Source organism: Ochotona princeps, chromosome 6 (assembly GCF_030435755.1).
Source record: "Ochotona princeps isolate mOchPri1 chromosome 6, mOchPri1.hap1, whole genome shotgun sequence".
Taxonomy (NCBI): domain Eukaryota; kingdom Metazoa; phylum Chordata; class Mammalia; order Lagomorpha; family Ochotonidae; genus Ochotona; species Ochotona princeps.
The window spans coordinates 34,089,653-34,117,477 of record NC_080837.1 but is presented as its reverse complement, the minus strand read 5'-3'; the positions used below and the strand labels follow the sequence as shown (position 1 = coordinate 34,117,477).

The 27,825-nt window shown below is 50.4% G+C and overlaps 1 protein-coding gene across 1 annotated transcript; it reads left to right on the top strand.

Annotated features, from left to right (window-relative positions):
* On the top strand, positions 1 to 27,825 carry SORD (sorbitol dehydrogenase). The gene is made up of 9 exons (XM_036495479.2): positions 1 to 260; positions 12,055 to 12,088; positions 15,519 to 15,683; positions 17,390 to 17,549; positions 21,726 to 21,844; positions 24,208 to 24,273; positions 25,005 to 25,180; positions 26,603 to 26,724; positions 27,532 to 27,825. Exons 1-9 carry the CDS (start codon positions 195 to 197, stop codon positions 27,695 to 27,697), a joined length of 1,074 nt encoding a protein of 357 aa, XP_036351372.2. The 5' UTR covers positions 1 to 194; the 3' UTR covers positions 27,698 to 27,825.

Below are 27,825 nucleotides of genomic sequence, written 5' to 3'. Positions count from 1 at the left end.
GAAGCCCCGCCTCCCCGCGCTGGCTCCACCCCCGCCTGTTACGGACAAGGACGTCCCGCTCCCGACGCGGAGCGCTCCGCCTAGCCTAGCTCCTCCTCCAGCGGGTTAACTTGGACCCTCTGCCAGGGTCGTAATCCCAACGACCACAACTTCGGGCAGACTCCAGGTTGCAGCGAGCGAGCGAAGACAGCGACATGGCGGCGGCGGCCAAGGGGCAGAACCTTTCCCTGGTGGTTCACGGACCCGGCGACCTCCGCTTGGTAAAGGGAGAAGCAGGCAATGGGGGCGGCCATAGGTGCCGGCTGCCTCGCTCCTGGATCCCCGGTTCTAGCCCGGTGCAGACACTACTCTGCACCGCCGCGCGCCTTGGCTGTGGGGATCCGAGCTGACTAGCGAGCGGTGGGGGTGGGGATTGTCGTTGAGGGAGGTTCTAGTTGAGTGCTTCCCGGAACCCAGCCCCGTGGTTGGCACGTGGCAGGCGCCCAGGAGGGTTGCTGATTTGCTTGAAGCCTCTCCCTCCGTCACTTGCCCCTCGTCATTGCACTTTTTGGTTAGAAAACGAAGAGACAGACTGCCTGGCTTATGACCTGCGCCCCATCTCCCCTCTGGGCAGACAGCGCGGGGCAACAAGAGGCACCGGGAACGTTTAAAAGCATTGGAATTTCTCTCTAATCTCCCTTGCCATTGACAAAGCCTGCCTCGCCGGATTATTGTGATTGCCAGAGAACCCAGCCCTAAGCAAGTGCTGAGACGGGGGCAGCTTCTGGCCTTGCAGTACCTGCAGCTGCAGGCTCTTGGTGCTCCCTGCACCTGCCTTGCACTTGGGGCGCCTGACCATCTTCAGGCCTCCAAAGCTCTTGTCTCCTCACTTCTGGCTCTCTTTGCAGCTCTTTTCCCTTCGGATCTGGCTCCCTGTCCCTTTAGGAACATTGTGTCTCCTGCCTTCGGCTGCCTAGCTACTGGGGCCAAAGTTTAGGGAGCTACAGAGTGTGGAGTCAGCCCCTGTGATCACGCCGCGATTCACTTGACAAAGTCCATCTCCAAGGGGCCTGGGCTGCGGATGGGTGCCAACCGGCTCCCCCTCCCCCCACTCCAAGAATGCATTAGGAATTCAATTGAAGGGATTCAGGAGGTTATGCAAAGGAACAGTTGTGGGAGCTCCTGAATTCATAGTCACTCCCTGCACAATTCCAGATTGTTCCAGGCCCCCTGACATACCTTTAGCCCCCTAGCCATGGGTAGACTCAGGGCTGAGAACCCTCCTTGGTTTGCTCAGCTGGAAAAGGTGCCTATTAGTCAATGTGATGAGCCAAGAACTCAGAAAGTCCACTCCCCAGATGAGAGCTCTTGTCTGCTCATTGAAGATTGGGAATGCCTGTGACACTTGTTGCGTTTATTGCTATAAGTGCCAGGTGGTGTCCGGAGAAAGTGGCTCACCAATGCATGGCTCATAGAGTGGTCTCACACTCAATCCTTGACTCCTTGACCCCACAAACATTTATCAGATGAGAAGGGCAACCAATCTGTGTGATGCCCTGGCTGGGTGCCCAGGGAGGTGGGCGACACTACAGCCCCAGCTGCACAGATGCAGTCAACAGTTGAAGAGGGAAGACAGAAGATGGATGCCCAGTGTGGAGATGCGGGGAGGTTGGTAAAGGCATCGCAGGGAGGGGCGTGCCCCTCTCCCTGTGCACACCCATGGCGTGTTCAGGGTCATGCCTTAGTAAGTAACAGGCCTAGGATTGCAATGACCTGGCCAAAACTCTGCCTTCAGGCCTCAGCTGTGCCGACACGCCCCTTCCCTGGAAGACAGGAGCTGGGAAGAAAGCACAGCTCAGATCTTATAGCCCTACCTTAGAACCCATACAGGCACTGGATTAGGGGCTTTGTGGGGCTGGTTTTATCCTAAGATGAGCTAGGGAATGTCTCTTAAAGCTGAGGGGGGCTGCTGGGTCAAAGGGTTCCTCTGGGTGGAGTCAGGAGGAGTCATTTGCAAAAGGCCAGGCGGTCAGGTTCACAGTGCAAGGTGCTTTGGGACCATCCCCTTGGGCAGCAGGGTCTGGAGGGCAGGCCTGCTGTCACTGGAGATGCAGGCTTGGGAGTCAGTGTTGCAGGGAATTGGAGAGACGACAGCGACCTTGTTTTTTTTGTCTCACACAAAAGCAGAATTTTCATGTAGACAATTTGAGAGCAGTCTTCTGTCATAGTGAAAAGAGGGGGCTCCCCGGGAGGAAAGGCCTGACCCTCCACTAGGATTGAAGTTTTTAAGTACCATTTTTTAAAAAAGATGTTTTAAATTGGAAAGTCAGATATACAGAGAGGAGGAGAGACAGAGAGGAAGGCCTTCCATCCACTGATTCACTCCCGAAGTGGCCACAATGATCGGTGCTGCGCCAATCCAAAGCCAGGAGCCAGGAGCTTCTTTCGGGTCTCTCATGTGGATGCAGGATTCCAAGGCTTTGGGCTGTCCTCTACTACTTTCCCAGGCCACAAGCAGGGAGCAGGATGGGAAGCTGGGCTGTCAGGATTAGAACAGATGCCCATATGGGATCAGGCACGAGCAAGGCGAGGACTTTAGCTGCTAGGCTAATGCACCGGGCCCAGATTTTGTATTTTTAAAGTGAATTCACCGGGCCTGATGCTGTAGCCTAGTGGCTAAAGTCCTTGCCTTGCATACGCCAGCATCTCATGGGCGCCAGTTCTAATCCCGGTGGCCCCACTTTCCATCCAGCTCCCTGCCTGGGAGCTGCCTTTAAAAAAAAAAAAAATATATATATATATATATATATATATATATATATATATATATATATATATATATATAACTTCACCAGGGACCAGAGACCCTAACCGCCTATTACCCCATCTGACTTCTCACAATAGCCTCTTCCTTGAGCAGTCCTGTGCCTTCCCTGGGAGTACTGGAAGTGGATTTGTGGAACCCACTGACAGGAGGGGTATGACTGGCTGACTTCCTGGCAGTGTCCCGTATAAGGAAGGATTACCCTGCCCCAAAGAGCATCCTGTTGGGAAGTAGTGGCTTTGCTGGGCTTCCCCTGTAGAGGGTGGCCCTTATTCTGTAGAGGGAGAAGGGAAGAAGTGGAGATACCCTGGAGAAGGCCTTGGGACTGGAGGAGGGCAGAAAGAGGTGTCAGCAGAGGAGGCTGAAGAGGGAGGTCCAAGTTGCCCTGGGAGACACCTGCAACTCATTGACCTCCTGGACCCTTCGTCAGTCACTTCCTCCTAAGCGTGGGCTTCCCCTGGCAGCACCTGCCTACCGCTGCTCAGGGCATCCCTGTCCCACTGTTTCCTTATGGCCAGTAGAGTCATTGATGTGGGGTTTGGTCAGCGGTGGAAGTAAACCATGGATAGCCACTGGGAGGAACAGATGTGGGAAAGTTAGAAGGAAGACCTGCATTTCAAGGCCCTAATGAAAGCAGTCAGTAATTGCGTTTAGGGGAGGAAGAGGCAGCTGATTTGGATATGAATGGCAAAAGGAGACAAGGGGGAAGAATTGGAATGTGTTTCTTTTTGACAGAGGACCACCAAACTACAGAGGAACACCTCCCCAGCCCCACTCCCAACTCCCGGCTGGAGGTGACCCCAGGACCTGCAGACTGCGGCCTGTCTGGGTGGACCAGGGTCTAAGGCCGCTCATGCAGATGAGTCTCCCTTCAGGAGCCCCTGGGAAGAGAGCTGTCTGGAGAAAAGCCTACTCCTAAACTGTGAAGCAGGCACGAGCTGGCCCCCTCCCAGCCCTGCCTTCCTGCTCAGCTAATGCAGTGGTTCTGTGAGAAGAAAGAAACCAACACGTGGCCTCCTTCTTGCCCAAGGAGAAGCAAAGGGGACTCATTTCTCTTTCCTGACCCTGTGGCTGTAGGGAACAGCTAAAGCAGGGGTCCCCTGTATCCTGGCAGGGCACTAGCACTGTAACTGGGTGGCACATCAGAGACCGTTTGTGTGGTGGGGGGGCAGGTATTCACACATAAGATGTGCTGAGACCTCAGCATTTTCTTGCTTTTCAGCAAGAGACACAAACAAAGGGAGAGCTGTACGGATGTTCTCATTCCTTCCTATGTGAAATGGAGACCTGAGACTTGGAGGGAACGAAGGGCAGAAGTGACCAAGAGGCCACAGCAAGAGGCAAACAGCCCACTGGCCAGTGTGCAAACAGTGCAGCAGCTCCCTGGATGGCTAGGCTGCTGGAGGCAGGAATGAGGTCACATGCCAGGTCAGGGCCCCCCTCTGCTCCTAGCACTGGACACACTGTTTTCCGCTTCCTTTTCCCCTTCTGGAAGTGAGGATATACCATGCGAGGGGTGGTGCCCAGAGCAGCAAAAGTCAGTGAGCACAGTGAAAACATGGGGGACTCCCACCCCAGGGTGCCCCTTAATCAAATTGTTAGAGTGAGAGTCCAGACAACAGTTTTTGCATTTTGAAGAAATGCCTTGCACCTTGGGTCAAAAGAATTCCTTTGTCAATAATATTTTTAAAAAATAAGATAACTTGATATTTATAATCCAACATGCTGAAAATGCCCTCTCTGGTACTGTTTAAGATTTTGCAGGGAGAGATGAGCATTGTGACCTAGGCTAAGTCATTGCTTGAGTCATGGACAACCCATGTCGGAGTGCCTGGGTTCAAGTTGCAGCTACTCTGCTTCCCACTAATGCATCCTGGCAGGCAACAGGTGATGATGGTTCAAGGGTTTGGTCCCTGCCTCTCATGTGGATACCCCATTGGAGTTTCTGGCTCCTGTCTAGGGCCTGACCCAATCCCAGCACATTTTTTTTAAGCTTCTGGGTAAGGAGAAGGGGAGTATATAACGAAGTTGCATGGATCCCGGCAGCTCCAATGGTTCTCAGTATTACATCTTTTTCCCTGGTTAATTTTGCTACCACTAACAGCAAGCTGCTCCTCACATGTGATCAGGTTCAGGGGTGTCTATGGTCTTTAATGGGCTGCTGGATTAAACATTACCACCCCCACCCCACCCAGGAGACAGCAGGCTGCTTATCTAAACTAGATGCACACGTTTTCAAGGCACTGAAACTAGAATCCATTGTTCCTTCAGGAAAGGGGATACAGGGCAGTAGTGGGGAGTAAGGAGCCTGAGGGAATGCCTCGCTTGGCTTTATCTTGATTGTGTTTTAATGACATGCACCTGTAGTTAACCATGTTGGCACCCAACTTAGAAGTCATTTACTGTGGTGGTTCAAAACATTGCCGCCACCACCACCAAAGCTGATTTATGCTAAGAGCCTTGGGAATGCTCTTATTAAAATTGGGGATTCATTCTAAGAGCAATGGGAAAATATATTCAAATTTTGCCAACTCAATAGTTTTAAAGACACAAGGACTTAGATACATCAGCCTGAACACAGTGAGCACATAAGATGTGGCTGACGGACTGGAGCATCCAGTGAGGCACAGAACTCTGTGCCGTGTCTTGCCACACGATCCTTCTGAGAAGCTGGCGAATGGTCATGTGCACGCAGCTGGGATTAGGAAGCCATCCTGGCATACTGGGCTCTGCGAGAATGAAACATTCCTCTGCCTCTGCTGTGTGGGTTCAGTACCTGCCACTCAGTCACCTCCCCAGCCTGCTGAGGACAGGAAGACTGTAGCAGGAAGTGACACCTGAATACTAGTTCCAAGAACACAACCCACTGGCTGTCCCCAGAACACCAGTCCCAGTGCAACCAAATCCAAGTCTCCCAGGTTCCCAAAGGGAGTCATCCCAGGATGCCTGTCATGGGGGTCTTTTTGTTTTGTTGTGTTTTTAGTATTTTATTTTTGATGCTGTTTACGTAGTAGAGAGGGATGCATGCCCATGTGGACGACTGATTAAGGTGGGAAGGGTTGAGATATTGGGGAAAATGTATGAGGCAATTGCTTCCAATTTTTTTTAAAGATTTACTTATTTTTATTGGAAAGTCAGGTTTGCAGTGAGGTGGAAAGACAGAGAGGAAAATCTTCCATCTGCCAATTCACTTCCCAAGTGGTTGCAACAGCCAGAGCTGAGCCAACCCAAAGCCAGGAGCCAGGAGCCTCTTCCAGGTCACCCACACAGGTGCAGGGTTCCAAGGTTTTAGGTCGTCCTCTGCTGCTTTTCAAGGCCACAAGCAGGGAGCTGGATGGAAAGTGGAGCAAATGGGAATAGAATTGGCGCCCATATAGGATGCTGGCACGTACAAGGCAAGGACTTTAGCCACTAGACTATTGCACGGGGCCCACTTCCAGCTTTTTTTTTTTTTTTTTTCCTGTATCTGGGGGTAGGGAGAAAGAGGTGGGGCTGCTCCCAGCAGCTTAACCACATTATTACCCAGGGATGTGAGACAGCCACTTGATGTCATCCTAGGGTCACTGATGCTTGTTGCGAGGTGCTGCTTAAATGTTTTTGATAGTTCTTAGATACTGTTAATTTCATTACTTCAAGGTTGAGGAAGTCCTTCCAAGGTCTGTTGCCTGACAGAGTCCACCTTAGAGTCTTGATTCACACAGATACTTGCTGTCAAAGCTTGGCCGGGAGAGTTGTCCCGTTTGTTCTGCCCTGTATCCTCTGCCACAGCACTAGACGTCCTCTGCAGGCCTCAATGAGCTGTCATGTCTTCCATGTTATGCGGTCTTATAGAAGGAGAGCGGCAGTGCCCACCACCGGAGGTGAACAGGTGCAGGGAGATGAGATGGTGGCACAGTGACCAGCACACGAGGGGTTTAGGATTTTCCAGGACTGCTGGGGACTTGCAGATTTTCATTTTAGAAAGATTGTCATCAACAGAATACAGGCTGAGTGGAGCCAGGAGAACCTGGGCTGGAAACCAACTCAGTGCCCTGTGGGAGAGCATCCAACCCTCTACATTGACCCCGAGTGTGCTAGGACTGTCGGCTAGAACAGAGCAATCAATTGGGGACCTTCGGATGTTCCTCCCTTTCAAGTGAGCAAGGGAATGGGAAAATGGAGCGAGACAGCCAGCACAATTAGGATCTCCTGCCCCCCATCAACGCACAGAGTAACTCCTGCAGGTTCCCAGGGAACCAGGTAGAGGGGAGCAGGTGGCTGCCCCGGCCGGGGTTGATGTGACTGTCTTCACCAGGCAGTGCCACTGTCTCTGGTCTCTCGCCCTCTCAGGCAGTGAGGTGCCTTTCCAACCCACAATCAAGCCAGCAATCCTACCTCACCTTCCAAATCCTAACCTTTTTAAAAAAGATTTATTTTAGTAAAGATTTATTTTTATTGGAAAGTTAGATATACAGAGAAGAGGAGAGAGAGGAAGATCTTCCGTCCGATGATTCACTCCCCAAGCAGCTGCAACAGCTGGACCTGAGCCGATCCGAAGCCAGGAGCCTGGATCCTCTTCCAGGTCTCCCACTTGGGTGCAGGGTCCCAAGGCTTTGAGTCGTCCTTTACTGCTTTCTCAGGGAGCAGAATGGAAAGTGGAACAGCTGGGACACAAACCAGTGCTCATATGGGATCTCGGTGCATGCAAGGCAGAAACTTTACCCACTAGGCTACCACGCTGGGTCCCCAAATCCTAGCTTTTTAAAAAGCGGTCATATTTTCCAAAACCAAACATGAAAATCACGAGAACACAGCCTTTCCCTCCCCCCACCCAGATGATTTGAAATACATTACCCCTGTCATACAAGACAAGGTCATCCAGGGCTCGTTCAAACACAGTGTGAGTCGGTAATGAAAAGGGACTTTGATTTTCTTTTGTAATACAAGCAAATTTATTTACTCTGAGTCGGCACTCCCTGTTATGATTATCCTTACACAGAGGAGGAAGCGGAGGGAGCACAGAGGTTTCATAACCAGCCAGTGCATGCAGCTGGAGAAAGGGAGGGGAGGGGAGGGGAGGGGAGGGGGAAGGGGAGGGGAGGGGAGGGGAGGGTACCCTCGGTGCACGTGGACAGGTGCTGCTGGAGTCTTCAGTTCTTCACGTGCCACCTGGGTTGGCTGGAAGAGGCCAGGGGCATCTTCCTCTGGCTTCTCCTTGTGAGGAGGCCCTTGCTGCAGGATAAGCAAGGCACCTGCCAGTTGTGCGCTCAGGGTTGTTAGGGACAAGCAGAGGAACGGGGACCTGAGATGATGTCACATTTGCAGAGGGAGTTCTACCCAAAGTAATTCCACAAGCTAATGAATAGGAGAGAAGGGAGGCTGTGCATCAGAAGTGTATTTCTGATTTGCAGTGACATAGGCTGGAAAGCTGACCTAACTACAGCAAGTAGAGTTACTCAACTCCTTTTGACATCAGGGAACTGTAAAAGTGTCTGGGATGGCAAAATATTTGCAACCAAAGTAGAAGTTCAAGGTCTCAGAGGAGCTCAGAGACTGAAAGGAAAAGTAGGATAAATAAGAAAACAATATTGAAATATGAGACAGAAAAGGAGATTAGGTAAACAATCATTTCCAGCTCATGGCATCAGGAACCAAACGCAAGGAAACAAGGCTTTTCATAACTCTGAAGTGACAGCTTTCTGTGGGCCATGCTTAGGACAAGAGCTACAAAACTGGCTGATCCTAACAGGTCTTGCATTCGACGGGCAGGAGCCCAGCCGCCTTGCAGAAGGCAGTTGGAAGTCTCAGGGAAAGGAAAGTTTAGATGCAGAGAGATAATTTCAAGATCTTCCATAAGCCTACTGTGTTGTTAAGCAAAAAAAAAAAAAAAAAAAAAAAGGCTTTCCCACACAGCACCCTCTAGTGCCTGCAAGAATCACTGCAGCTTTGCTTACACGGTAAGGGCAGGTGGGTCAGTTTAAACAGCAGCTAATCTCTTCTGACCTGAAGCTTGTTTGGTGTACCCAGCCGCTGGTCTGACCTTGAACCTCACCACCTACCCAACCCTAAATGGGGTGTTAAGGCTCAGCCTGGCTAGAGATGTGAATATGCTGTAGAACTGTCTTCCAGCGCCGCTAGGGGTGAGGGTAGATGTTGCTCAATGCTGGGAATAAAGGCCTTAGGTTTGTTTTTTTTTAAAGATTTATTTATTTTTATTGGAAAGGCAGATATACAGAGAAGAGGAGAGACAGAGAGGAAGATCTTCCATCTGATGGTTCACTTCCCAAGCGGCTGCAATGGCTGGACCTGAGCCGATCCAAAGCCAGGAGCCTCTTCCAGGTTTCCCACACTGGTGCAGGGTCCCAATGCTCTGGACCATCTTCGACTGCTTTCCTAGGCCACAAGCAAGGAGCTGGATGGGAAGTGGAGTCGCCAGGATTAGAACCAGTGCCCATATGGGATCCCAGGGCGTTCAAGACGAGGACTTTAATTGTTACGCTATTATGCCAGACCAGTCTTTTTTTTTTTTTTTTTTTTTTTAATTGAAAAGGCTGATTTACAGAGAGGAGATGCAGAGTGAAAGGTCTTCCACCCACTAGTTCACTTCTCCAAGTGGCTGCAACAACCAGAGCTGAGCTACTTTGTACCCAGGAGCCTGGAGCTTCTTCTGGGTCTCCCATGTGGGTGCAGGGTCCCAAGGTTTTGGGCTATTCTCCACTGCTTTCTCAGTCTACAGGCTGGGTGCTGGTTAGGAAGTGGAGCAGCCGGGACATGAACCAGTGCTGGCACTATGGGATCCCAGCACTTGAAGGGGAAGGATTAGTCAATTGAATCATTGAGCTAGGCCCAAGGCCTTGGTTTTTAGTTGTAATTTAACCTGCCATTTAGAATCATACTCAGTCTAACTCCAGCAGTGGCCCCAAGTCTGAGGGAGTATTGCAAGTCTCCAAGGAGGTTTTGGGGATGGCTTTCCTGATGGATCCCCTTTCTTGCTCCATCCCTTGCTGATGTCACCAGTTTAAGTTAAGAGGCAGAAACCTGCCTTAATCCCCTTACCTTTTCCTGCACATCATGCTGCTTGGATGCAGCTCTTACTGTTTACGAGGTTTCGCATTGCTACTGCAGGTTCACTCTTCCAGTCCCTCTGTCTGGAATAGTAACAGAATGTAGCACCTAAAGTTCTTGCCATCAGTAAAGCACTGAACATACAGCGTCAAACGGGAAGCAGATGTGAAGCCAGCAGTGGTCAGCTCTAGCACACCACCTTGGCCTTTGAAGCATGGGAGGAATGACGAGTTAGCTCAGGACTTCTGAGAAAGTGCTGGGAGCCTGTGATGGTTGGGGCCTTCACCCTCCTGGGGCGCACTACCCAGCAGAGTGGGAGAACGGCTGTTGAAGTAGTCATATCGGGATTGTGGCACCAGAAGGCAAGGTTTTGGCTTACAGGTGTTGATCCCTAGTAACCAAGCCTCCCATCAGCACGGCAGTAATGAGGACCTTTGGTGTTTTGCGGGGGTCTCCCATTGCTGGGCTGTGGGGCAGCTTAGGCACCAACTGGGGAAGGTTTGGGTAGGATGCAAGTCAGCAGTCTGCCGGGGGCCCAGTCACAGCATCCTCATGGCCTAATTGACAGCTCTTGGCCATCACTCCTGAAGGAGGAAAGACATTCCACCCAGAGTACATCTGAGTGCAGCAGGGTGCAGGGGAAGCAGATGTCGAGTTAGATAAGGCTGGCCTGATCTCTGGTTAGTCCAGTCTCTGGCAATTGGATGTTGAGCTAGTTTTGTAACTCTGCAACCGTGGGATTCTCATCTACGAACCATAGAGACTGTGGTGAAGATAAAGCCCAGCCTGCCGTCTGGCCTGAGAGCAGGTGCTGTGGATGTCACATCTCTTCTACCTCCTCTGCTGGACTGCCTTCAATGAACAGAACATGAGGAGTGAGGAGGAGGCTGTGTCCAGGACTCAGTGGGTCAAGCTTCTGTCCAGGATGCTAATTCGAGTCCTTGCTGCTCTGCTTCCAACTCTGCTTCCTCATAATACACCTGGGAAAGCAGTAAAGGATGGTCCAAGTGCTCACCACAGTGGAACCCAAGATGGAATGCTACAATCCGGACCACCGCTCTGATGCTTACTTCCTCCTTTCCTGTCTCTCACTCTGCTCCTCAATAACTGCAAAATCAATCTTTTTTTTTTTTTTAACTGAACTCTTGGAAATCAGTGACCTTCTTGTCACAGAACTTTCCTAACCAATTTGGCAATGAGAAAAATGCTTAGTAAGCAAATGCTGCTGCTGCTGCTATAGGCCAGATAGCTTTTGGGACTTTTTTCCAGTCCTACATGTTCCCCAGTGGCACCACATGGGAGGTCTAGGAAGAGAGCCAGGTCTGAACTGTGTGCCCACATGAAGGGCAGGTGGCCACACGGGGCCTGTCTCCCTGTCTTGATAGAGAATCCCTGACATGCACCTGCCAGAAACGCCCTCATCCTCTCCCTGCAGGAGATTGCCAGAGCAAACAACTCGGTATCTGAGAACGTGATTTTTCTGGATGGAAGGTTCCTGTGAGGATGGCAGACCTGGAGGCTCAGAGGCAGCCCTGACTGAGGAGGGCCTGTAGCGCTATTCTGGGGGCAGGTTGTGGGGGCAGCTATGCCACTTCCATCAGCTCCCTTCGAGCCTGGAGTTCTGACCCCATGATTGGGCAGTTGGCAGATTCCTGTACCATTTGGCTAGTGACAACAAGTGTGACCATTGTTTGGATCAGTTGCTTTTTCAGCATATACTTCATGGTGCCTGCCAGGCATTGAGCCAGCCAGTGTGTGGTCCCAACTTGTGTTAACTCTAAGAAGAAAAATTATTTGATGCATTTATTTTATTTGAAAGACAGGGTGACAGAGACATGAAGAGGGAGAGATAAGACCTTCCTCCTGTCCACTGGTTCACTCCCCAAATGGCCACAACAGTCAGGGCTAGGTCAGTCCAAAGTCAGGGCCCAGGGTTTTTTTCTGGGTTTCTCACATGGGTGCAGGGACCATCTTCTGCTTCTTTGCCAGGCACCTTAATAGAGAGCAGGATTGGAAGGAAGGGGAACAGCTAGGCCTCCAACTGACACTTGGATATGGGATGGCAGCTTAACACATTATGCCACAGCACTGGCCCCAGAAGAATTACTTACATGAAACTCCACTTTATTTTTTTACAAATGAAAAAAAGATCATAAGGTATAGTTGCTATACACGTTAAATGACTTTTTCTCTTTTGTTTCTTTTAGGAGAACTATCCCGTCCCGGAGCCAGGCCCAAACGGTAGGTGTCTGGAAGCTCAACCTGTTTTATTGTTTGCTCTTGCCTGCTCTGCAGACTCCTGGGCACTGGGCTCCTATGCCTTCTATTGTTCATTCCCTTCATTCCCTTCTGCTGGTCTGGGAACTTGGTCCCATTGTCTATAATAGATCTGGTTATAGGTTTTTCTTAGCTACTACAAGAAATAAAAGGAAAAGTGACAGAACCAGGGAAAACGCCGTATCAGACTGAAGGCTGTTCCAGAGATTGTGATGCGATGTACTTGGACCAAGGGGAGGACTTCTCTCTTTACCTAGTAGCCCAGTATCCTATCTCCCAGCAGCTGCTGCTGGGGTTGCCAAATCGTGTCTTAACCCTCACCAAACTGTGAAAAGGAGTGAGCTGCACACCTTAATCTTTAAATGAACAAAGGGAGCATCGTACCAACCCTTGACCACTTATCAAAGAGTGGAGCAGCCCAGGACATTCTGTCCTGCGAGACTGGGAGGGACTGTGTGGGGCACAGAAGAGGTGAGCACCAGGGCAGGGCTGCGGCGCCTTTGCCCCACTCCTGTGGGCCTCTGGCTGGTTGAGCTGCATGTGTGTTTTCTGGGGTGGAGTTTATCCCTGGGGAGGCCATGTCCCCCCATTAGCTAGGGCTGGCCCCAGCTGCTTGTTTCCCATCCATCCTGTCTACATGTGCAACTTGATCACAATCTATAGGATCCTGGTGCAGCAGGCAGAATTCCTATACCTGGTGCATCTTGCCCTACCATGCCCAATCACACTGGTGCCCTCTGTGTCCTCCAGGAACTGGGGGTGTCCTCCCTGACTCTACCATGCCTCACTCTGAGCCTCCATTTCTGCATGCGTGAATAGCATGTCGGTCTGGGGCAGCTTTCCTGGTGCCTACAGAGACTTGCCATCTGAGGTCAGTCAGGCTATTGACTTAGGGTGATAAGATATAGACAACAGCTGTTTCTATCAGTGTGTAGAAAAGTAACGTATATTTAGGGCTTAAACATTTCACCAAGATAGCATGTTCAGAGAAGGAGGCACCTACCTCAGCGTCTCCTGTAGAGTTGCTGCTGACTCCAGAGGTGACCAAACAAGGCTATCTTGGTCTTTAAGGATCCAGGTTCGGCCTCTGTTCCAAGCAGCGTTTTGCTCTCATTTTTTTCGTTTTCTTGCTCATGCTTGAATTGGAAGGTGAGCATGCCACCAAGTTCAATAGATCACTTTAAAAGAGAAAACTGAGATAATTTTCTCAATTTCAAATGACATTTTCTAATTTTATATATATGTATATATATATTTTTGAATTTTCTATGTATGCATTTTCTAATTTTCTATATATGTGCGTATACACACACACACACACACACATACACATATGTATTGATTTGAAAGGCAGACAGAGAGAATGAGAGACAGGGAGCTCCCATCCATTGATTCCCCAAATGTCCAAGTGGAGCTGGACTTGGGTTAGGCAAAGTCAGGAACCCAGAATTCAATCTGAGTCTTACACATAGGTGGCAGAGATCCAAGTACTTGAACCATCCTTTCTTGCACCTCAAGGTGTGCTTAAGGAGGAATTTAGAGAGCTGGGGTGGGGCCTGACATGATTCCTCAGTTGCTAAATCCTTACCTTGCTTGCACTAAGATCTTATATGGAGCTGGTTCAAGTCCTGGCTGCTCCACTTCCTATCCAGCTCCTTGCAGCCACTTGGGGGAATGAACCAATGAATGAATGGAAGCTCTGTGTGTGTGTGTGTGTGTGTGTGTGTGTGTGTGTCCCCTTTTCTCTGTAAATCTTCCTTTCCAGTAAAAATTAAATAAATAAGTTTTTTTTTTAAAAAGAAGAAACTGAGCTGGAACTTGAATCCAGACACACCAACATGAAACATGGGCCTCCTAGGCCTGTGTCTTTTTTTTTTTTTTTTTTGAAAGATTTATTTATTTTTATTGGCAAGTCAGATATACAGAAAGAAGGAGAGGCAGAAATCTTTCATCTACTAGTTCACTCCCCAAGTGGCTACAATGGCTGGAGCTGAGCCCATTGGATGCCAGGAGCCTCTTCTGGGTCTCCCACGTGGATACAGGGTCCCAAGGTTTCGGGCTGTCCTCTACTGCTTTCCCAGGCCACCGGCAGGGACTGGATGGGAAGTGGGGCTGCTGGGACACAAACCGGCGCCCACAGGGGATCCCAGCGCGTACAAGGCTGGGACTTTAGCTGCTAGGCTGCTGTGCTATGCCCTAGGCCTGAGTCTGAAACACTGTGGTGAAACCAGCTCTTTCTGAAATTGTGATCTCAGAATTCATCTTTCCCTTTCTCACTTGAGACACTAAAAGCAAGGACAAAGAAGGTTCTACAGAGCCCCACCCGGGAGGGTGTCTGGTGATTTGTGGTGGTTAAGATGCCTGAATGCCTAAGCAGAGCTTTTGGGTCCATCTAAGGCCATGTTTTTTCTCAGGAAGATACTTGTAACCTGTTCCTAGGAGTCGGAATAGGCCAGTAATCCTTCCGCACTTAGGACAGCAAAGGTACTTGGCAACACCACGGTTTTAGACTTGGAGAACTGACAACAAAAATACCACCTAATCTCACTTCATTGAAACCCTTCATGTTTAAGTGCAGATTGAAATCTTCAGGTGGTTTAAAAAAAAAAAAAAAAGCTCCTCCGTTTTTAAAGCTCAGCTAGATAGTTCACAAACTGTCACCAATCTCAGATCCTGCTAGATTTCATCCTCATCAATGGGCAGGAATTGGGCTTGCACTTGTCTGAGAACAGTTATCTCCTGGAAAAGTTTGTTCTCTTAAGTGAATGGTACATTTCTTTCTACAGGTAATATCTTGTATACACAGTGATTGGTCAGGGTTCTCCCAAGAAACAGAACAAATAAGGTGTGCATGTGTGTGTGTGTGTAGGGGGCAGTGGGCGAGATGGAGATTTATTTTGAGAAATTGGCTCATGCAATCATGGAGGTTTAGGAACTGGCAAGTTGGAAATTTGAAGGACAAGCTAGCAGGCTGGAAGTCTGGGTGAGGGTGGACATTGTAGCCTTTGAATTGGAGATCTGCAGGGCAGCCAGGCATCCTGGAATCTCAGGTGGGGTTTCTGTGTTGCCCTGGCAGGAATTTCTTCTCCTTGGGAAAGAAGGCCCAGGATTTACTCCCAAGGCCTTCAAATGTGTGGAAGAGGTCCATCCCAGCTTCACTTCACACCTAACGATTTCACTGTTAATTCCATGTCTACAAAATACCTTCACAGAGACTTCTAGACTGGTATTGTGCCAAGCAACTGGGCAGAGAGTCAAAAATCAAGTTAACACCAAAACTAACCATCAGATGCAGTTCAAGTGCTGACCTGCGCCCTGCCCAGGACCATGGAGCGATGGAGGGAGAGGTGCGTCTCCCCCTCACCTGTCTCCCATTTCTGCTTTTCCTTCTCAGAGGTGCTACTGAAGATGCATTCTGTCGGGATCTGCGGTTCTGATGTCCACTATTGGCAGCATGGTCGGATTGGGGATTTTGTTGTGAGGAAGCCGATGGTGCTGGGACATGAAGCTTCAGGAACGGTTGTCAAAGTGGGATCATTAGTGACACACCTAAAGCCAGGTCAGCAATGTTCTTTATCTGCTGGGTTCCTCCTCTCCAGATCCTGGGGGACACTTGTGGCCCATGGTTTCTTTCCTCTCTCCCTGACACCCATCCACCCCATCACAAATTTTATCTTTTTTTTAAAAAAAATTATTTTTACTAGAAAGTCAGATATGCAAATAGGAGAGACAGAGAGGAAGATCTTCTGTCCATTGATTCACTTACCAAGTGGCAGCAATGGCCAGAGCTGTGCCGATCTGAAGCCAGGAGCCCAAGACTTCTTCCAAGTCTCCCATATGGGTACAGGATCCCAAGGCTTTGGGCCATCCTCAGCTGCCCTCCTAAGCCACAAGCTGGAAGCTGGATGGGAAACAGGGACACCAGGATAGGAACCGGCACCCATATGTGACTGAAACCATGAACCAGGAACTGGTGTCCTACATGGGTGGCAGGCACCCAAGTATAGGAGCCACTGTGTCCCAGGGTGCTCGCCAGCAGGGAAATGGGATTGGAGCAGAGCCGAAACTCTCTCCCAGACATCCCATTGTGGTACCTTTGACAAAAAAGACTTAAAAGAAATAGTTTAGCATGTTTCTGAATAACCACTGGCCCTTCTGTGGCTCCTTAGCAGGTTCCTAACAGTCTGCTCAGGCTCAGGAGTCCCATAATTCTACTGGTCTTAAGAGCATGTGGTCAAACTGAGGGGCCACCTGGGCTCCTGTTCCCTCTCCAAAGCAGAGTTAAACCGCCTTGTTGCCATGTGACAAGAAAAAAGTGAACTTCTGTAGTGTGCCTTGCCTGGTGCTTGGCCCACTGGGTAACTGGCAGGTCTTCTTGCCACCATCAGGACAGTGTATCCTGCAGGTGTAAGCACTTTTTCCCAACAGGACCTGTTGGTCAGGCTCCTCCTACAGGATGGGTGGAGGGTCTCTGTGTGTTCGCCGTATAATTCTTGAACTTTGCTGTATGTTGGGATGTTTCATAAAGGAAAAAAATGAAACAACACAGAGAGCAATCACAGGCTGTTTCCAAACAGGGATAGGGAGGCATAGTGACAGCGCTGACTGTTAACAAGCCTTGCGTATTCCCTTCTGTGCTGGAGTCAGACCTCTACAGGTCCTTGGCCTTTGAGGTTCTGCTAAAAGGGAATCAGCTGACTCCTAGCTTATTGCCTAAACATAACCAGGGTGGACATCAAACGCGCTGTATTTTGGCTCTTATTTCTATAGAGCCCTTCCTCATGTTTTTACAACAAAGGGAGGAAAAAAAAATATGTGAGCAAACCCCAGACATACTGCTTCTCTCGCATCAGTTTGAGATGGGAAAACAGACCTGGCTTGACCTGCAGATGGAGCTGGTCCTGTGTTTCCCAATCAAGGAAGTGGCTGTGGAGCCAGTGCAGTGGACTACTTGTGGACTGACACCAGGTCCAACTAGCCAGTCTGGAGCGATGTGGGCTGGTCATTTGCTTCCAGCCTGAGCAGCACCTGAACTCCATTGGCTGCACCAGTGGCCTGGACTAGCCTTGGTCCCCAAGCAAGAGGGCAGCTGATTAGCTGGATGCTTCTCTCCCCAGCCCCTGCCCCCAAGCCAACATGTCTTCACAACATCTTAGCCTCAACTCTTGTTTTCTCAAAAGCTCAGAAAACAAAGAAGCAGGCCAAGAAGGAGGCAGGCCCTGCTTCCACTCTTGGACTCGGTAATGTCTTTATTTTCCTCTCCAGGTGATCGTGTTGCCATCGAGCCTGGTGCCCCTCGAGATAATGACGAGTACTGCAAGATTGGCCGCTACAACCTGTCTCCCACCATCTTCTTCTGTGCCACACCCCCCGATGACGGGAACCTCTGCCGCTTCTACAAGCACAATGCGAACTTCTGTTACAAGTCAGTGTCTGTGGCCTCCAGCTACCACTGGGACCTCTTTCTTCTAGCTTCCCAGGGTGCTCATATTTTTTTAAAAGAATTATTTATTTGAAAGGTGGAGTGACAAAGTTGGGGTAAGGGGTAAGAGAGAGCTTTCATCTGCTAGTTCACTCTCTAAATGCCCTCAATAGCCAGGGCTGGGCCAGGCTGGTGTCTCCATGCTGGTATTTCATGGGTAGTAGGGACCTAAGTAATTTGGTCTATCTTCTGCTGCTTTCCCAGGCACATTAACAGTGAGCTGGAGCAGAAGCTGAGCAACCAGGACACAAACTGGCACTCATGGGATACTGGAAATCAGTGGCTTAATCTGTTGCATCATCATGCCAGCACCTCAGCTTCTGATTGTAAACATGAGGCATGGGCCAGCAGGCCTGCCCTTTTTGATGGCATTCAGCCAGGGGTGCCACACTGGGACCTAAGCCTGACCCACAGTGCTTGTTTTTAATCGTTGAGTCTGACTTTCCCTCATCTAGAGCAACAACGGGAACTTCTTAGGGAAATCCCTGCCATCCTCCCTCTAGCCACCCTGGAGAGAACTTCTCCTGTCTTATCTTTGGTTTTATTGATTTCCAACACAGACACCAGAAAGGGAAAATGTCACTGCAATGAGCTTGAGAACAACAAACAGTAATAACAGCCACTGACATATAAGTGCAGCCTAGGGCACACATGTTGGGAATCCTGGACCCAGTCCCTCCTAAGCAAGTGACTTTGGGGAAGTGCCTTAGTCTAATTTAATCATTAGAAGATTAAGTAAGGCAATGCATGGAAAATCACATTTATGACTCCTAAGTCCCTGCCCTTGTGCTAACAAATGCTTTGCGTGCTTTATCTAACTTTACCCTTCCAAGGATAGTGGTGAGGTGGGCGCTTTGGCTGCAGGTCTGTGCAAGGGTTAACTGAGGCAGAAAGACACCAGTCAGTTCAGGCACAGAGCGCAACCAGGGGTCAAATCTGGAATCAGGATCCCTTCCTGTGTCTACGACATTGCCCCAACTCATGCCTAAAACAGCCTTGGGGTGAGAAGCAGTGTTTGAGAGAAGCCAAGTATTGTCCCTTTTAATGAACTGCTCTCCGCTTACCTGGTCCAAGTGCATTTTCTTTCCACTCCAGCCCAGGGCCCAGCAGTGGCTGTTAGCCAGGATGTGGCTTATTCCCTGGAAGCCGGGTCCTGGCCAAAGGGGCAGTCTGACAGATCTGAGTTTCTTGTGCCCACTGGAAGCCTTCAGACAGCCATGGGCCAGGAACCTCACCATGAGTCAATATCCAAGCCTGCTCTAGGTTACCTGCATCAGAGCCTACCTTTCAGGCATGCAGTTCCTGGATCCGCTCATCTTCTCCTGGGCCCTGTCAAGTCAAGGTGCCAAACAACATGTCCATGGAAGGCAGACTGTCATGGTGGTAATAATCAAGACTAGCCACTGTTCTCTGCCACTCACCATCTGGGAGCCCTCAAGCAGGTTCCTTTAATTGCACACATATAACCTCCAAATCCTGGTCTGTCACATGAGGTTTATCATAGCACCTTCCTTGCAGACTTGTGGTGAGATGCAGTGACAAAGTACCTAGCATGAGTACCAACCCTTGTGGTGTGGTGTGTGTGGAATAGAGATGTAGAGCCCAGCCTTGTGCTGGGGTGGAGGGGATGGGTCAGGGATGGTAGAGGGTGGTCACAGTGATCTGGTTAGCAGGGGCAATGGAGAGGTCAAGGAGGGTTCCTGGGGCTGCACAGTTCCCACCCCTTTCTTTTGCTGCAAGTCCTTCTTGCCTGCGCTTCCTCCTAGCCTGGGCCCAGCCCTCCCCTCCGAATCTCTGGAAGATCCCTGCATGACCACAGCCTCTGTTTTCGTCCTGTCTCTCTGCTCCCCTTGGCTGCTTAATAAACCCTCTGTCCCTTTTTGCTCATTTCCTGAGCACTGCCATGCGAATCCCCAAGTTGCCTCATCATCCTCTGGTGTCTTGTTTGGTTTTAGCATAAAGCACAGACATTTAGTGCCCTCTCTGGCCAAGACCAAGATGCTAGCAAGGCCAGTTTCTGGGATGAGCTCCATTCCTGACTAGCAGACATGAGCCTCCTGGACAGGTGCTTACCCAGCATTTCCTCTGCTCTAGAGAGTTATTTGCTATCTCTTCTCCCTCTTAGGACACAGTCAGGCAGATCAGGGCCCTGCCTGTATGGCTCTATTTAACCCCTTGAAAACACTATCCCCAGGCACCATCCCATGAAGTGTTAGGGCTTCAACAGAGGACATGTTCTGGTATTTTAGCAAGTCATAAGAGATGAGAACTGGGGAGAAAATTATTCTCATGTTCTTCCCCAGGCCTATATCTCCTTATCCCAGAGAGAAGAGAGAGGGAGGGAAGATGTGGGGAGCACTCAGCTCCACCCCACTTCACCAGCCTGGGCCATGCTGAGCTCCATGGGAGATCCAGGTGTGGAGGGCCAGGTGAACCTGTGTCGGCTGGGGGTGTCTGCGACAGCTGGGGCCTTCCATGATTTTACTTTAAACCTTGCTCCCTCTGGTAGATGTGCTGCCTTGGGGGCAGTGAAGAGAAGAGATGGATAGCAATCAAACAGAGGAGGGGGTTGCAGTGGGGGGAGTTGGAAGGACAGAGAGGGGCAGGAGTGGATGGTGGCGGACCACAGGTCTTATGATTTGTTCAGCTGAGGACTAGGAGCAGCGGAGCTGCGCCATAAGGGCACATGGCTGGGAGGTCACCTTTTTTCTTTCTTTTTTTTTTTTTTAAAGATTTATTTATTTTATTACAAAGTCAGATATACAGAGAGGAGGAGAGACAGAGAGGAAGATCTTCCGTCCGATGATTCACTCCCCAAGTGAGCCACAACGGCCGGTGCGCGCTGATCCGAAGCTGGAACCTCTTCCGGGTCTCCCACGCGGGTGCAGGGTCCCAAAGCATTGGGCCGACTGCTTTCCCAGGCCACAAGCAGGAAGTTGGATGGGAAGTGGAGCTGCCGGGATTAGAACAGGCGCCCATATGGGATCCCGGTGCATTCAAGGCGAGGACTTTTAGCCGCTAGGCCACGCCGCCGGGTCCGGTCACCTTTTTTCTTTTGGAATTGGAGGGTTTTCCTACTCCTGTGTCCAGGGGTTTGGAGGCGCTGGGTCAAGGTGGGTAATGAGGAGCCTATGAAACTTAGATATCAGCCACAGAGCTGCTTGTACCAAGACACAGGCCAGGCAGGGGATATGCAGTCAGGAGACCCAGGTTCAGGTTCTGTTCACCAGCCTGGTAACCTTGGAGGAGCCTCTCAATGTTATGGGACTCCTGTTTCCGCCTGTGTGAAAGAAAGATGAGAATAGAGCTTGCCTTCCTGCCCAGCATGGTTATCCTGAGGATTAAACGAGAATGGGTGGAAGATTCTCTAATCTCTAAAGCCTTCAGCAAATGTTTACTGTCTTCCTTGGTGGGACTGGTGGTGGGGCTGAGATGCCAGTGGGCTCAGGAGTGAAAACCAAGAACCTGCGGGCCATATGACAGCAATTAAGCAGCTGTGCAGACAGGCCCCATCTTAACCAGTCACAGGAGAGCCGGGCTGCTGCTGTCATCTGGTCTATGGGGAATTAGGAGCAGAAAGTCACCCACTCTACAAAGATGTGGGTGGTCAATGTTGTTGTTCAAAGGAAGTAGGAGAAGCAGATGGAATATTGGACTGCAGCTAAGCTAACCCCTGGCTAAATGAACTTCCCACTGACCAGGGACAGCTGTACCAGCACTCTACTTGGCTGGCATGTGGAAGAAAGCATATGCACATTCCCTGAATGGGTTTCCCCAGAGAAAACTGTTCTCGGGTAGGGGCAATGTACGTGGGTACCAGAACCTAGATACACCTGGGCTTATAACTGGAAGCCCTCACGTCCCTTACTAGCTTTTAACTTTCCAAGCCTCAACTCCCTCATCTGTAAGATGGGCTTAGTGGCACCCACCACAGACCTCTTCCAAGGATTTACTCTGAGCGTGCTGTTTGCTCAGCACATGGCTGTGCACCTGAGTAAATGCTAATACATTTTAACTATTGTCATTGTTGCCAACAGCCCAGGTAGGGCACAATGTGATACTGTCATTAGCGTAGCACTTGAGCCAGAGGACTTAACCATGTGCTGAATGACTCCCTAGGCTCCCTGACGGTGTCACGTTTGAGGAAGGTGCCCTGATTGAACCACTGTCCGTGGGGATCCATGCTTGCCGGCGAGGCGGAGTCACCCTGGGAAACAACGTCCTTGTATGTGGAGCTGGTAAGGAGCGGACGACACCGGGTTATGGGTTCATCCCCTGGCGGTGTGGCACCTCTCATCCCATTTCATTCCTCCCCTCCCTGCTGCCCAAGGGCTGGGCATGGTCCAGGGTTTTTCTAGCTTTTTCCCTCTATGATGGCTAAACAAATATATCTGCAATATAATACCAATGATGCTACATTTCCTGGGCAATATAATCCTTTTGCCTACTTCTTTGTTTGTATTATTTTTCTATTTATTTCATCCACTGGGTTTATTCATTCAAATACAGGGAATGTGTGGAGCTGGGGCAGGTCAGAAGCCACGAGCCGGGGGCACAACCAGCTCCTGCATGGGGTTGGCAGGAACCCAGCTGCCTGAGCCATGACCGTTGCCTCAGCAGGAACCCAAAGGCAGCACCCTGGTGTGGGAGGCAGGTGTCTCCACTGCCAAGGACAAGTGTCTACTCCCCTCTTGTGCTTTTCAAAAACTGCATTTTGTGATTTTGTTTTTGAATGCTTGAGGAGAAGTTAGGGAATTTTTTTTGCTTTTGGGAGCTACTAAAGATTTTGGAACTCCTTCAGTTCACACTGGAGGAATACCAGCCTCATGCCATCCACTGGACTGGTGGGGCAGGCCCTGCATTCAGGCCACAGTGTTCTTAGAAATCTGCACAAATAAACATTTGCCATAAAAGAGGAAAATTCGTCAGACATGCGCACACACATTCAGGTGCACGCGCACACACACACACACACACACACACACACAGAGGCTTCACTTGTAGCTCCATCAGTCAGAACCACTGGTAGCGTTTTGGTGCAGTCTTTTCATTTTGGTTTTCTTTTAAATGAGACCATGCTAAGTAGACTGTTTCTGCCCACTCTCATTGAGGAAAAAAAAAACCCAAAATATTGTGAACATTTTCCCATGCCACAGACAGTTATGACATCCTCCTCTAATTTAGAGAGCCACCCTTTGTCAGACATTTGAGGAATGATTTTCCAGTGTTTGACTTTCTAGAGGGGCTCACAGCATTGTTTTTAAAGAAGAACATACAAGAAGCAATGCCTCTTCCCCTTCCCCATTACCTTATTTTAGGGGTGTGGGATTTTTGGTTTTGTAGCCTAGACAACACAGAGCCAACGTGTTGGCAGGGGTTATCACAGGCCGGGAGAGAGGGGGCTGTTCCCACAGTGCACTCTCCGGTGTGGGTGTGGCATTTAGATGCTACAGGGAAGTGGGAGGTCTTGGGCTTGTTCTTAGGCACCTGCAAGTTTTTTGGAGCTGCCAGATCAACTGGGTCAAACCAGGGAGCCAGTGCCCTTGAGGCTATGCCCCTTCCACTCCAAACTGAACTGATGCCCAGAGGCCCCTGGAGAGATTATGTGTCTCCCTAGGGTGGGATGGTGAGTTCTCAGGATAGACAAGAAGACATCTAGACCCAGTGAAGCTTCCTATTCACTAAAGAAGTGCAGGTCTCCTTGGATCCTCCAGTCCTTTGAACTTAGCTCCAAACAGCACCTAGGAATAACAGAATCCAGGGTGTATTTCGTGTAGAGAACAGGTGTTCATGTCTCATTGGGTGCTGGGCAATGGGACAAGTGCTGGAGACACAGATAGGGCCCTCATTTGTGAGCTGGACAAAGTGGAAAGCAGATGTTTCCTAAGTCACAAGCACAGGATAGGTGTTGGAATACAAGGGATTAAATGCTTTACTTCCTATGGAGTGCCCAGTGTTGAGAGTCCTGGCTGGCCTGCTTCTGACCTAGCTCCCAAAGTCCCTAGGAGGTAGAAAATGATGACCTAAACACTTAAGTTCCTGCCACCATGTGGAAGATGCGGACTGAGATCCTGGCTCCTGGCTTTGGTCTGTACCAACCCTAGCTGTTGCAGGCATTTAGGGAGTTAAGCAGCAAATGGAAGCTTCCTCTCTCTCCCTGTGTCTTTGTCTCTGTCACACTGTTTCTCAAATGAAAGAATGAATGAATATAAATAAACAAGGCTTTAAAAATAACAATCCAAGTCCAGCATGATGGCCTACTGGCTAGGATCCTTGGTTTACATACACCGGGATTCCTTAGGGATGCTGGTTCATATCCTGGCTGCTCGTTTCCCATCCAACTCCCTGCTTGTGGCCTGGGAAAGCAGTAGAGGACAGCCCAAAGCCTTGGGACCCTGCACCCACATGGGAGACTTGGGAGAAGTTCCTGGCTCCTGGCTTCAGATCAAATCAGCTAAGCTCCAGCTATTGCAGTCGCTTGGAGAATGAACCAACAGATGGAGTTCTCTCTGTGTCTCCCCTCTGTAGATCTGCTTTTCCAATGAAAATAGTTTTTAAAAATAATGCTCAAACATCTCCCATCTTCTTCTGTTTTATTTAGGACCAATTGGACTGGTCACCTTGCTGGTGGCCAAGGCAATGGGAGCGGCTCGGGTGGTAGTGACTGGTAAGAGTTGCTCTTCCTAAAATTCCTTCAGGTGCCAACAACTGGGGGCCTACAGTTTGGGATGGAGGTATGAGGAGCCCACAGGTAGAGACCCTCCCTGAGAGACTGGGTTCCCAAAACCCTCCTGTTTTTCCTCCTGAGCCCGAGGTTGGAAAGCCCAGCCAGGTGCCACCCTCTCGGTGCTCAGGCTGAGTCTCCCATGTGAGGAGAGGGGGTGACACTTTGTGAGCCACAGGTGCTTGTATTGCCTTTGGTCCTAACAGGACACTCCGCCCTTGGTCTGTTTGTACTCAAGAGGCCATGGAGTGTGTGTTTGGGTGAGGTGTACATTGGGAGTGTGTGCTGTGTGTATCTGGGGTGGCTGTGTGAGATGCTGTGTGGCCTGAATGGGAGGTGAGGGAGGGGTGTGAGTGTATGAGGAGAAGTGATGTCGGTGGTTGCAGAGTGTTGTTTAGCGTGAGGGTATGCAGAAGGGTGTGTGTGTGCATGTATGTGAGAAAGAGGGTGTAAATAGGCACTGAGTGGCTTGCACGGGGGCGTGTGAGCAGTTTTGTGTGAGGAAACAATCTGGGAGTATGTGTGTGAGCATGTGTAGCTGTGTGGGTACGGGACAGTGTGTGTGCACGTGAGAAACATGTGTCAAGCCCAGTGGCACCTCCCATTGCCCCAAGCTTCACCGCCGCCAGCCCTTGCACCTGCAATTCACTTTCTTCCTTATCCATTGCCCTCAGATCTGTCTGCTTCCCGGCTGTCCCTGGCCAAGGAAGTTGGAGCGGATTGTCTCCTCCAGATCTCCAAGGAGAGCCCGCAGGAAGTAGCCAAGAAAGTGCAAGGTCTGCTGGGGTGCCAGCCAGATGTGACCATCGAGTGCACTGGGGCAGAGCCCTCCATCCAGGCGGGCATCTATGTGAGTGGGCCCCAGGGAGGGGTGGGGCAGGACGCTGGTGGGTGGCTTGACAGATGTCAAGAGGGCATTGCCTTGCTGTTTGATTCCTCCCAAGCTAGACAAGTTGGTTGCCTTGGCTCTCCTAGGAAGAGCTAGCAACCACCTACCTTTCCTCTTGGCCAGAACAGCATGGGGTTCGAACAAGGTGACTGGTAGGCATGGGCCCAAGCTGTGAGCTTACCTAGACCTTTAGGATAGAGGTGCTTTCATATCTGTGGCTGCACAAATATGACTGTTGGGGAGAAAGACCCATAGAGGAATGGGGAACCTTGGCCCCGGGAAGCATTGGAAATTCCCACCTCATTCACTGAGGAGACACAGTAGTCTGAGTTACGGAGCCCCACAACAGCTATGGATGGGGTTAATCTCTAAGCTCAGCAGACTTTTCCTAGTCCAAGTGAGCTACTCCCATGCTCTCTCCCAGAAGCAGGGGCAGATAAGCTGTCCATATCACTCCTCAGCAGCAATGCCAACCCCTAGAACTGTCTGGGAAGTTGGCAGGGAGCTGGTGTGGTAGGACAGGGGTGTCATGTACCAACTCGAAATACAGGTGAAGGAAGGAAAAGGGAGGAAGTCCTGGGTCCAAACCCCACTGATCTTCAGCTGGAATTGGTCAGGCCTCTGCTCCTCAGTCCCGGCCTCATGGATGGGAAGAAGTACAGAGAGGGGATAAGTCAGGGACAGTGGGGCGGTCGCTGTGTCAGGCTTTGTGTGTTGGGTGCCTTGAACGTCAAGTGTGTGCTCTCCTCAAGTCGTTCCAGCCCACAGAGAGCCAATGGGGGCTGATGGACTTCCATTGCTTCCCCGGGCGCATTAGCAGGGAACTGGATTGGAAGTAGAGCAGCTGGAACTTGAATCACCCTCTGATATGGAATGCTGGCATTCTACACAGTTGTTTAACTCATGTCACAACACGCCAATTCCTGGTTAAATTTATTACTATACTTTGCACTCTCTGTTTGCCTGGGGTTCACTACCATTTCCTCACCTATGAGCTGGGAGGATGACTGTCAGAGGCCTGAGGTGAGTGCTCCTTGGAAGGGGTGCTAAAGTGGCTGAAGCTAGAATCTTGCACTAACTCTGTAAAGATTTGGAAGATGCTTCCACTGTGCCTGGTTCCCTGGGTCACAGGTATGATTTCAGGAACTTTGAAGAAGAGAGCACTTTGCAAACTGCCTCACTGAGTTCAGTCACCATGTTGAAAAGTAGCAGTGTAGCAAGGGTCACATTGCCTGAGCTTTTGGGGTACCTCACCTGATGGGTTCAAGAGCCATTTACTCTGTGTGTGTGTGTGTGTGTGTGTGTGTGTGTGTGTTACAGCAAGTGGAGGGGCCTGTGGTTTCTTCTGAGTTCTCTCATTTTTTTTTCCTACCTCCTCCCTAGAGTACACGCTCTGGCGGGACCCTGGTGCTTGTGGGGCTGGGCTCTGAAATGGCCACCATACCCCTGGTGCACGCCGCTGTGCGGGAAGTGGATATCAAGGGCGTGTTCCGATACTGCAACACGTGAGTGTGCTGTGGGTGAGCCACTGGCAAGTCGCCAGCAAGGCCAGGGCAGGCCCCATGTGGCCTCTGGGACCAAGAGTCGCTGCCTGTTTATTCACAGGGTGCACTCCCTGGCCACATGGAGAGCCACGCGATATGATAGGGAGCCAGGAGAGAACAGCCTGCTCCTGGGAAGGAGGGAGGGGATTCAGAAGCACACTCTGGTACCTCCATTCTCCCACCATCACTTATACCACCCCCAACCCCACCTCACCGCGGGTCCTCTTTTCCAGTGGCCCCGTTAGAGGGGAAAAAAGAGGACAAAAGCAAAATATCAAGTCCCCTGAGCCCCACCCTGGGAGGCAGAGGGGTGTGATACACTCTTCCCATGCTTTGCAAGCTCCTCCCTTTGCTATTGGAGGACTCTCTACCCCTCTGGGTCATCCTTGCCCTCGGCTTTGGAGTCAGCCCATCACAGACCACCCGGTTTCCAGGGGCCACTGCCAATGGGTCTGGCCAGGTTTACCCTGGGCTGTCTGCCTGAGGCCAAGGCGCCTTCCCCCTGCCCCTTCCCCCCCATCCCACAAACTTCACCCTGCAGCCTCCCTAACCGGGAAATTATGGGCTTCCAGGAAGGCACTGCAGAGGGCAGTAAGGAGGTGTGGGGGCAATTGGAGTCAGGCCAAGGTCATTGCTGCCTCCCCCATTGGGCTATCATACTATAATACTGGCTAAGTTTTGTAGCTTTGAGGTCTGTTTTTTTTTTTTTCTTCCTAGAGGTTGGCTATCACATTTGATTCTTTTTTTTTTTTTTTTTTTTGTTTGCAGGTGGCCAATAGCAATTTCCATGCTTGCATCCAAGTCTGTGAACGTCAAGCCCTTAGTCACTCATAGGTTTCCTTTGGAGAAAGCGGTGGAGGCCTTTGAAACAGCCAGAAAGGGATTGGGAGTCAAAGTCATGCTCAAGTGTGACCCCGATGACCAGAATCCCTGATGTCTGTCCTCGTCCCCACCCTCTCGGTGTCTCAGGGCTGAATGGCTGGGCAGGGGTGGGCTCTGACTCAGAGCTGTCCTGTGAATGGGAAGAATAAAACCAGAATTCGTGATGAGCAGAGAGCCTTA

Bases quoted from the DNA above. Each gene is read 5' to 3' on its own strand.
- SORD (XM_036495479.2), top strand. From the start codon at position 195: ATGGCGGCGGCGGCCAAGGGGCAGAACCTTTCCCTGGTGGTTCACGGA. The intron at 15,684-17,389 runs GTCAGCAATGTT...TTTCCTCTCCAG, and splicing joins AGTGACACACCTAAAGCCAG to GTGATCGTGTTGCCATCGAG. The intron at 17,550-21,725 runs GTCAGTGTCTGT...ATGACTCCCTAG, and splicing joins AATGCGAACTTCTGTTACAA to GCTCCCTGACGGTGTCACGT.